General features: G+C 28.4%; 2 protein-coding genes across 2 annotated transcripts; both read left to right on the top strand.

Annotated features, from left to right (window-relative positions):
* The first annotated feature begins 3,067 nt into the window (after positions 1 to 3,067).
* On the top strand, positions 3,068 to 6,331 carry LOC108461558 (GDSL esterase/lipase CPRD49). Its single transcript, XM_017761429.2, has 6 exons — positions 3,068 to 3,417; positions 3,997 to 4,074; positions 4,265 to 4,405; positions 4,696 to 4,772; positions 4,865 to 5,014; positions 5,896 to 6,331. The coding sequence occupies exons 1-6, from the start codon at positions 3,307 to 3,309 to the stop codon at positions 6,107 to 6,109; spliced, it is 771 nt and encodes a 256-aa protein (XP_017616918.1). The 5' UTR covers positions 3,068 to 3,306; the 3' UTR covers positions 6,110 to 6,331.
* A 3,687-nt stretch (positions 6,332 to 10,018) lies between these two features.
* Positions 10,019 to 10,372, top strand: LOC108462409 (B3 domain-containing transcription factor NGA4-like). Its single transcript, XM_017762358.1, has one exon. The coding sequence runs from the start codon at positions 10,019 to 10,021 to the stop codon at positions 10,370 to 10,372; it is 354 nt and encodes a 117-aa protein (XP_017617847.1).
* The last annotated feature ends 1,023 nt before the right edge of the window (positions 10,373 to 11,395 follow it).

The following is an 11,395-nucleotide window of genomic DNA, read 5'->3' as shown; positions in this document are numbered from 1 at the left end:
ATAATTGAGAAAATAAAATAATATTTTAAAAGCAATGAGAATGAGCAAGTGGTAAACAACCAATAATAAAATATTAAGTAAGTAGATAAAATGACTTGTCATACAAATTTATTAAAATCAAATAACAATTAAATTATTAAATATCATATAATAATAACTAAACTTTTCAAATAATAATGAAAACCCATATCTTTTTTGTGATCGAAATAGAATCTAAAATATGATTTTTATTAATAATTCTTTAGATGTTATTTGAATGAAAATATTTTTCTAATGCGTATATTTATAGTATTAAATATTAGTTTTAATTGTTACATAACACTAATTAAGTGACAATTAGTCTAGAATAATAAGTATAATTTAATATGTGTTCAAGTATAAGTGATAATTAGTCTAGAATAATAAGTGTAATTTAATATGTGTTCAAGTATAATTATGTGATAATAACTATTAGGCAAAGTAAGGTCTATTGGCCGTTTTTTTAATTAATTAGTCATTTAGGTTGGTTTTAAAATTAATTAGGGAAATAGATTGATTTAAATGGAAAGCACATCCAACTGTGCGAGCTTTCTGCACAGGTGTCAGGAAAGTTCGCCTAGTTGGATGCGCTTTCCAACAATGGTAAAATAAATAAATATACCAACGATGAAATTTTTTTTACCTTATAAATACTCCCAATTTTCGTTTTTTTTTCATTCACATCCATCTCTTAACTCACTCGACTCTCTCAAACCCTTTCAAACACTCTCAACTCTCTCGTTTTAAATTTTTTGATATTTTAATTTAAAAATATATTTTGTAATTATCTCGTTTTTATTTGTTCAAATCGATTTCTCACGAATGGACGCCTTTCTAATCCGTTTCGATGGCAAGCATATTTCTGCCGCCAAATTAGCAATGGTAAGCTGAAAATTTAAATTTCGTTAGTTTCAATAATGTTAATTTTTTTTTAATTTTAAATTGTTTTTATTGTGTAAATAGGCGGATGATCATGTTTTGAAGGCCTTCATTCATAATATGGGAAAGCCTGCGATCCCTGAAATTCGTGGCCACTTGCAAGCGGTTGGATTCTTACATGCGTCTCGCATGTCTAGGGGCTACAAACTCGATTTGGCACTAATCAGCACGTTGGTGAAAAGATGGAGACCTGAAACACACACTTTTCACCTTCCATGCAGGGAGTGTACAATCAAACTCGAAGACGTAGCACTACAAACCGATCTGCTAGTGGATGGGCCAGTCATCACGAGATCAACGATTGTTCTGGGCAAAGTGAGCCTCTAAAAATCATTGTTGGGGAAAGTCCCAGACAAGTTTAAAGGTGGTCGGATATTGATGAACCGGTTAAAGGACAATTTCAATGAGCTCCCTGAAGAACTTGAAGATTGAACGGAAGAGGTCATAACATAATGCACCCAACTATACATGCTTTCCATTTCTCTCTCCTAAAATCGACTTATTTCCCTAATTAATTTTAAAACTAGCTAATTAATTAAATTAAACTGCCTATAGGCATTATTTTGCTTATTACACTAAAAATCAAAACACTATTCATAAAATAATTATAACTATTAATAATTTATTATGAATGTAAAACCAATTTACTAGTTTCATATTCAATATTTAATAGAAACATTATTAATAAAACAATTACTATCATATTAAAATAAAATCATACTTATAGATTTAATTTTTATTAATTATAAAAATATTTTAACTTTATATTTAAAATAAAACCATATCTATAGAAATTATATTTATTTAATTGAAACTAATAAATAAACAACTAGGGTTTTATTATTTTTATTTTATTCGATTATATTCAATAATTTTATAGATTTACATTTTATTAATTAATAATATATTATATTATTTTTATTTAGAAAATTTAAAAGATATGACATAACTAATTAGTTTCACATTAATTAATGTACTATTATATTAATTAATATTACTTTTTATTATCATATAATACTAATAAATGATTTTTAATGTCTATTTAGGATATGCTTGAACAACGCACAAAGTAATTGAATAAAAGTGTAATTACTAAATATATTGGTTGATAGAGTGTAATTACATCGTAATTTCCTATGTCACGTTTGGTAATACAAATTGTAATTACATAAGTACATAATTTACATTTAAAAAATGTTAATTACTAAAAAATTATCAAGATGGTAAAAATAATTTCTAAATAAGTAACAAAAATTAAAATAAAATCATCATATATATTACGTTAGCCTAAAAAGTACGTAGTTAATAATATAATTACTCATAAAAATTAAAATAAAAATAAACCTCATATGTAATTTTATCTAATTGTTTTAGTACATATTTGTTACGTTATTCCCTCTTTAATATTTAACATATACTCCTTATCATTATTTGTTGGTCGTTGACCAAGTTCATCATCATTTGAATTTGAATATGCATCGTTAAGATTATCAAGACATTTTTCTTCCATATACCCTTTGAAGTATGGATAATCTCAATTCCACCTATGATTCAAGTTATGAAATATACGATATGCTAGTACGATTCACCTTGGTTTTTTTATGCTATACTGAGATGATATTGTTAATATGGAAAATATGCTTTTTAGAACAACAAATTTTTTCCAACCACATTTCGAAGTCTTAAATGTTTCAAATTAAAGAGTTCGCGAGTTGTCTATTGTGCTTATGTTTGGCATAGTTCTCTCAAATAGTATCATGCCCCATGATATGGTGCAAGAAAACTTTTTGTACTTGTATAATTAGGATCGGCTTTATAATACTTGGTTCACATCCTAATAATCTATAATTTTAATTATAAAACTTATATAAACTTAATTTAGAGAAAGATTCATTTTTATAATACATAAATTAAGTAAAAAAAATATAAAATTTATAATATATAACATTTATAAAAAATATATTAAGGGTATTTTTATTGGTTTAATATTTTTTAAATCCGCTTTTATATATATTATAAATAGAAATTATAAATATTACATAATATTTATTTTTAAACTTTATAATTTAAATTGAATGGTTGATATTTTTTATTATTTAAATTTTCAGCTTCTTAAAACAGTAAAAATCAAAGAGGAAAAAAAAAAGGAAAGTGGGTGTAGTTGGTTTTCCAACTACCGAAGGAAAGCTGAAATATAGTCATAAATATATGGCAGAGAGGAGATTGGGGGCAAAAGCCTGATATCATTATAGTCTCCAATTTGATCTCCATTGACATTCTAAGGGATTGTCAAAGAGAAACCTCAAAAAGAAAGGGTGTCCAAAGAGAAGAGAAGAGAAGAGAAGAGAAATGGTGGGTCCAGTTAGGCCACAGTTCGTCCTCTTTGGTTCATCCATTGTTCAACTTAGTTTCAGCAATGGTGGATGGGGTGCTATTCTTGCTGACGTCTATGCCCGCAAAGTACTTTTTTTCTCTATACTTGCCCCCTTTTTTTCTGGGTTTTTTTCAGCGTCTTTGTTGAGCTATGTTTTGTTAGCATACAGGTTAAATTGATTCACTGTTTATGTGTATATTTAATGATAAATGATAATATGGGTCATTTGATTCTAAAATAAGAAAAAAGAAAGTTTCTTTATTGACGAGTGATCTGCTTTGTGTGCTTGTTTTAGGGTGTGTTCTTGTTTTATGATTGGTTAGAGAGAAAAAAGAGAAAGAAAGTTTAATGCTAGTGATGATCTTTTTTTTTATGCTTTAATGCATTATAATTAGCAATTCTATAATTTTGGATGAATTAAAGGAGGGAAATTGCGAATTGTTAGTATGGATAGTGATTTTTGAGAGTGGTAGAATCGAAAATGAACATGATTTAGAAATAAAATTCCAAAATTTATGATGCTAAGTGCATTTTGTTTAATTATTTTATTTCCTCATGAAATTCAGCCCTCAAATTATTTGATCTCATTATATTCCAGTCTCTTAATTGTATGTGTGTGGCTTGTGTTCTATAGGAATCATGCTTTATTTGCTACCCTCTCGCAGGCTGACGTACTTTTACGAGGATATTTCGGATGGAATTCACGACGTGCCATACAGGTTCTCGATCATGTTTTCCCAAAGGTACTAAAGTTTTAATAGTTATTACATCAAACTTGTTGAAATAGTGATTGATGCTTATGGAACAGCAGTGTATTGTCTAATTTGATTCACTAGGATGCTGCTTTTCCGATATACGAATCGATTCTTAATCTGTATCGTCTATGTATGATTTGATATTAACATCATGGTTCTGTTCTTTCGCGCGTTACAGGATGCTTCTACACAGCCTGAATTGATAATAACTTATTTTGGAGGTAATGATTCGATGGGGGCTCATCCATCTGGCCTTGGCCCTCATGTTCCACTTCCTGAATATATCGAGAACATGAAGCAAATAGTGAATTATCTGAAGGTATTTTTCTCAAATCTCTGTATATCTTTCTGTTGAGGTTGATACATCAATGTAGGATTTACGAGAAACTGACTGTTCTGCTAGTAGTAAAGCAATACTTGCAATATAAGTCCTGAATCCCATAGCTGTAAGCACGGTTGAGTGTTGCAAGTAGTTGGAGATAATGAGAAAATGGCTTCGTATGCATCGGATTTTCAATTCTTCCTTTGTTTGCTTGTATTTCTTATAGCAGGTCTTGGTAAACAAGCAATGGTCATTTCTAATTTTTTTTCTTTTTTTCTGAAAATCAGGGCCTTTCAGATTCGACGCGTCTCATATTTCTTACTAGTCCTCCTGTCAATGAAGAAAGAGTAAATAAATACGCAAGGTGCTGTAATGCATTTTTTTTCTGCGCCTTCTTTTCCCCACCTTATTTCTTATTATGAAATGTCAATCTAAGACGTCCTTTCGGTAAATCAGTGAACATTTTAGCCACCTTGTTCGAACAAACGAGTTATGCCAGACGTACGCTGATGCTTGTGTAAAGCTCTGCCAGGAATTGGACGTAAAGGTGGTCAATCTTTTTACTGCTTTTCAACAAAGAGAGAATTGGATGACCGATTGCTTCACGTAAGTTTTCTCGTCTGTGTTTTAATCTTCTTTCTTGATGCAATCACATTTTTAAAGTTCATTGGCTTTATTTGTGAATCATCCATGTGCTTCACTTTCCACTTTAGGGAACTTTCTTTTTGATACGGTACCTTGTCGTCCACTTGTGTTCTAAAGTTATGAGAACTTTGATTTTTCCTTATTCACATGAAAAATATTATTCGATGAAAGAGTTGAGGATTTTGCTGTTGTTAAAAGATAATAAAAGGGTAAAAGTACCATGTAGGTCTTTGTAAGAGTTGGATTGCATTTTGCCCTCTCTGGTAAAAAATGGGCAAATTAGTCCCTTTACGTTAAATCAAAGAGCGAATTGGTTTTCCTACTAAAAATTGGTCCTTATATATCAGAATGAGGTACACGTGGCACGTCACGTGTAACTGTTTGGTTATTTTATCAACCACGCCAGTTTTTAACATTAGAAATGGATGAAAGTTTTAATAGAAAGGACTAGTTTGCTCTTTATTCTAATGTACAGGGACTGATTTGTTTATTTTTTGAGTAAATGGGGTAAAAATGCAATCTGGCTCCTAGTACAAGAATCTCCATGATACTTTCGCATAATAAAAGCAGGAAACATGAGGACATTAAGAATATCTAGGGTGATCCATGACTGAGAACTGAGTCCAAAGTAGAACGAGAGAGGCTGAAACGAAAATTCTTAGTCAGTGTACTCGAATGAAGCTTAATGGTGCTCGAACCTAAATCTTAGGGAGACCAAAATCGAACTGTTACTACAGTAGCAGTAGGTTTGTTTCTTTTAAAGTTTGTCTGTTCATTAATTTTCGGAAATGAAAGTGAAGCTTATATCGAAATTGAATTATTGAATTTATGCTATTCGACAGAGATGGAGTTCATCTATCTGCTGAGGGGAGCAAAATAGTGGTGGCAGAGATACTAAAAGTACTGAAAGAAGCTGAATGGAAGCCATCTCTGCATTGGAAATCCATGCCAACTGAATTTTCTGAGGACTCGCCTTATGATATTGTTGGCGCTGATGGGAAAACCACGTTGAATGCGTCCGAATGGACTTTTCACCGAGAGATTCAATGGGATTAGAGTTCAGAGTTCTGTTTAAGATCATGATCTCCAAATCCCATGGAAATTAAAGGAAGACAGAGTTCAATAGATAAACAAGATTTGTAGGAAGGACTGAACTATAACCATTTGAGTCCTAGTTGCTTCTTGCAAAGCTATCAAGAGTTTAATTCCATTTAGTGCAATATATATACATATGGTTAAATTCCTCATAAATAAACCTAGAAACATCTCTTACAAGAATATATATATATATATATATTTTTTTTTTAGATCGATATGATAGAGATATTAAACTAGTTTTAAAAATTTACATGCATGAAAAATATAATATTGGCCTCTTAACCATTTGATTGTTGGCATGAAAAATATGCATTATCTTATGTTACATGTTTATTCGTGTCATGCAAATTTTTCTAGAGGCATTAAAAAAAATGTGGTTTTGAAAATTACACATGAACTTTAGTTTAATGTGTAATGTTACATAAGAATTTTGATTTTGTGTAATTTTATACATAACATTTTGATTTGATTCAATTTCGTAAAAGGTTAACATCATTATCAATATAACTAGACATGTTCATGGGTTGGGCTATCCATTCAGGCCTAAAAGTCGGCCTGAAATTTGGAAAGGTTTGGGTAAAAAATTTAAGCCTTTTTAAAATATTGGTTAGGCTCGTGCTTGAACATTCAAAACTCGAGCCCAGTTTGGCCCCACCTATTTTAAGTTTATAATATTTTATATTTTGTTATTTTTATATGTTATGTAATTTAGAACAAATTAAAAAATAAACATATACAAAATATATAATATTACTCTGTAAACATTAAAATAATGTTAAGACGACTATATAAAAATTTCAATAAATAAAGAATGTATAAAAGTATTAAATATTAAAATAATATAATATAAATATTTTTTACAAAAATTAAAAGTAATATGGGTGGGCCTAAAATGTTCTTGTACTAGTCCTTTGCAAATATGAACGAGTTTGGGCAAAATTTTAGGTCCAGATTTTGGACCAAGTTGGGCTTGAACAAGCATAAAGTATATTAATATCATGCTTAGACCAGGCTTGACTCGCTCATAAGCACCTCTAGATATATCATTTTACATTTACATATTATATACACAAATAATTATATTTATCTAAAAAATTGATGTATTCATTTCCTTAAACGTAGAGTTAAATCGAAATCAAATTATATATTAGATCGAAATTCATGCATAGTTTTATATTCATCTCATTTAGATATTATAAATAAATTTATTAAAATTACTAAAAATATAAAATCATTATTTACACATTTTAAAAATATATGATTAATTAATAATTAATTAAATTTTATTTGCATTGCTTGCAAATTCTAATCAATTGATAAACATATACATAACTTTATATTAATTTTTATATTCCAATTAAGTATTTTTATTAAATATATTGATTTTATAATTAATATACTATTTCTCATTCTAATATAAATCATTAAAAAGTAATACAAAAGATAAAATAAATGAAATATAAATAAATATGTTAATATATTCAAATATTAATAAAAAATCAAATAAATTTCTTAAAATATTTATAACATAGTAAATATATTATAAACATTAAACAAAAAAAATTATTTTTTCCTTTTCCTTCCTTTCCTTCGCCATCTCTCCTTTCCCATTCTTTCTCTCCTTACTATCCCCAAAAAATGTCAAACACCTAAACACTAACATCTATAGTAATTGTATGTATGAAAGTACATAATGGATACTAAAATTTATTCCACGTGTATGTGTGTGAAAATTACGTATTTAAAATATATGTATGTGTTTAAAATAACATACAATAAATTATAAAATGTACAGTTTGGAATTAATAATAAAACATACAAATTATAGAACAAATTGAAATGTATCTAGAATACAGCAGTGTATTTAAAAATAACATATGGTTTGAGACTAATTAATAATAACATATGCATCAGACGGTTTTAAAATGAAAATTAGATTAAATTGTGAGTAAAATGAAATTTAAACACATAAATACAACAGATTAAGAATGTTTATCATGATGTTACTATCGATTTTTAGTTAGTGTCGTGTTAACTTATGACACCAAATCAATCAATAATTTAAAAGTTTATTTATCCAAATGGTATGGGTTAAATCTCATTACATGCAAATTTTTTATCGACTTTTTTTTAAAAAGGTTAAAGGATTAAAGGGCCTTCAAATAATATATTGACTTTTATATTTTTCCTAATTAAATTGGTGTCGGATTCAATCAACAGCTTAAATAAGAATATATTTCACTTCATTTTTTTACTACATATAATGTAAATTAGTTCATATTTTTATAAAAACTAAAGTACGATTAATATTTAACGATTTAACTTTTGAATTTATTGATATTATTGTATATATGATGCATGTAAATTTTTAAACGAATTTAATAGCATATTAGAAATGGGAGCATAGGAGGATATTACTAGGACCTGAATTCTAGACTTTAGGGTGTCAATACTGACTTCTTAACCATTTGGTTTTTTGGATTGTCGGCATTATCATATGTTACATGTTTACTCATGCCATGTATATTTTTCAGAAGCATTAAAAAAATGTGGTTTTGAACAAAATAATAAACTGCTGAAATGAAGAAAAAAATAGGGTTATCCTTCAAATGTTCAGTCTTCAATTTTGGTCAATGGAACTGGGGCCTTCAACATTATTATTATTATTGTTATTATTTCTCAATTTGCTGATTGGATGGAATACTTGGCACCAAACTTTTCAAAGTAGTCTAAGATAGATTCGAAGTAATGGTGTTGTTTTCTTTCCACAAAATTCAAACAAAGCTAGGTTAACTTTTGTAATATGCGGACCCACACTAATTGGAGTGAAACATAAACTAGTATTATTTAATTATAGTGTTGGGTTGAATTATGATCGTGACTAAAACATTAATTTTTTAATAATGTTGGCGTGACAATTCACATGTATTTTATCTTGATATGGTACAATTCGTTTTATGTAATATGTCAACAAATAATATAAAAATAGCATGAAGTGCATGCAGATTGTCATGTCGATTAACGTTTTGACTCTTTTTAAAAAGTTAGTAATCAAATTTGATTATTAAATTTACAAAAGATATAAATATTGAGGGCTAAATTTAGATTAAATAAAATTTAAAAGTTGATATTATTATTTGAATAATATTAAATTAATTTTATAATGAATTATTTGTAATGGGGTTATTAACCCAATTACAAACAAGTTTGGTTTGAAGAAATTATTAGAATAATAAAGAGGAGAAAAATAAAAAAGGGTTTCAACAAGAGTGGCCCTTTCAAGGGAAAAGAAAAAAGAAAATACCCAAAAAGTTAAAAATATCATTTGGAAGTGAAATTTGTAGACCCACTCCAAACCTACCCATTTCAACCAAACATTTATTGGTCTTTAGAGACAAAAAATCCACTTATATTTATAATTAATACTCAACTTTTTTTATTTAATTATTCAGACTAACTAATGACATTATGAAATAATGACGTTAAGTTAAAAGGGTTTCTAAATCGTAAATTTGAGTGAAGTGTTTATTTTAATATTTATGTTTAGAGTTCGTAGCTGTCTTTTTTAATAGTATCGTTTTTAGGGTTTGAACTTGCATTCTCCCTTAAGAGTATATAGGATTAAGACGGGTGAAAATGTGTTTTATTTTTATTTTTCAAAACAAAGAGTATGAAAATGTGTTTTATTTGTTAAACAGTGTTTTAACTTTTTTTTATAAAATAATAAGACAATAAAAAAAAGAAGGAAGAGAATTAAAAGTTGTTCCTTAAAAAACAACCAAAGTATGGATATATATATATATGTCAATATATGGAAAGAAAGTAAGTTCGTTCTAACTATTTTGAAGTGTTTGTAGATATCGGGAAATGAAGCAGCTGTTCTCAAAGGTTCTTTCTCCGACAGACATAGAACATAGGTTGGCGGTTCCATCAGAGATTTTATGGGCATTCGAGTTCGACCAAGCTCGTCGTTGTGCTGATTTTGAAGTGAAAGACAAACATGGACAAACATGGGAGTTTCGTTGCTCAACCAGGAAGAAAGATTTCCATCCAAAACCAGTGGTTTCCAAAGGTTGGCGTAAGTTCGTGAAGGATAAAGGTCTTCAAGCAGGTGACAAGATTGTCTTTTACAAGGATGTTGAAGGTGATTCTTCTTACAAAATCATAACCATGAAGAAAGTCTTCAAGTTATTTGGTGAAGAAGTCTGGCTTCCCTCATAATTACCAAAATGAAATAGGATCATTTTGCAGTAATTAAAAGATAAATAAACTAGCATTTCGTATTTTTTTTTCCCTTAATTTTTGTTGTAGTTACTATTCATTAAAGTACCTAGAAGGTCCCTGTATTATAGGGATTGATCAAATTAGTCCCTTTATTATCAAATGACTATTAAAAGATTAAATAAATCCAAATTATAATAGAATTAATATTTACTGTATAAAAATATCTTGAAAATAATAAATGTTAACTCTATTCCGATTGACTTCATTTGATTTTTTAAATAATACAGGAATTAAATCAACTCATTTAATAATAAAAGGATTAATTTAATCAAATCTCTATAATAGAGTTACCTCTCTGATACATTCACCTGTTACTATTCTGTATTAATAAACAACTTTGTATTGTTGTTTTCAATAATATATCAGCTCAGCTTTTATCAAGGAAAAAAACAATCATTATGTACTTCTTGGTAATGAATTGCAAACTTGTGTACCCTATATTAGAAAACAAAAATGTTTATTTATTTCAAGTACCAAAATCTTTACCAAGTGTTTTTCTTGCTGTAGTTATTATTTGGGTGAATGCATGTTGAGTCACATCTACATCTAACATATTTTTGAAAGGGTTAATATATATTTTGGACCCTGATTTCTACTTTGTTGGTTCATACATATTTTTTGGGATCTAGTTAGTCCCTGAACTTGTGTTCTGTCAACCGAGTCAGTACCTTTGCACTAACACTGTTAGTTTGTGCTGACATGGCATTGTTAGCCAATATGGTATGCCACGTAGTAGCTTCTCAGTATGTCATGTGGTAAACATAAATTAATTAAAAAAAGATATATTTTTTTTACATCAAGAATGAACTTGAACAAATAATTTTTCACATCTAGAAGTGTTTTTTGGTAATTTTATTTTTAATTTTTCAATAAAATATTTTTTTTTTAGGTCCTAACTTGGGTGTCCGCCATTGTTAGCAATGACTAATTTCTGTGTCACAAGCGGAAATCGAATTCCCA

The sequence above is a fragment of the Gossypium arboreum genome, chromosome 13 (assembly GCF_025698485.1).
Source record: "Gossypium arboreum isolate Shixiya-1 chromosome 13, ASM2569848v2, whole genome shotgun sequence".
In the NCBI taxonomy this organism is placed as follows: Eukaryota; Viridiplantae; Streptophyta; class Magnoliopsida; order Malvales; family Malvaceae; genus Gossypium; species Gossypium arboreum.
This window is presented reverse-complemented; position numbering and strand designations above follow the sequence as displayed.

Coding starts and splice junctions, on each gene's coding strand:
- LOC108461558 (XM_017761429.2), top strand. CDS start 3,307: ATGGTGGGTCCAGTTAGGCCACAGTTCGTCCTCTTTGGTTCATCCATT. Junction 3,418..3,996: donor CTGACGTCTATGCCCGCAAA/GTACTTTTTTTC, acceptor ACCCTCTCGCAG/GCTGACGTACTTTTACGAGG. Junction 4,406..4,695: donor AAATAGTGAATTATCTGAAG/GTATTTTTCTCA, acceptor TCTGAAAATCAG/GGCCTTTCAGATTCGACGCG.
- LOC108462409 (XM_017762358.1), top strand. CDS start 10,019: ATGAAGCAGCTGTTCTCAAAGGTTCTTTCTCCGACAGACATAGAACAT.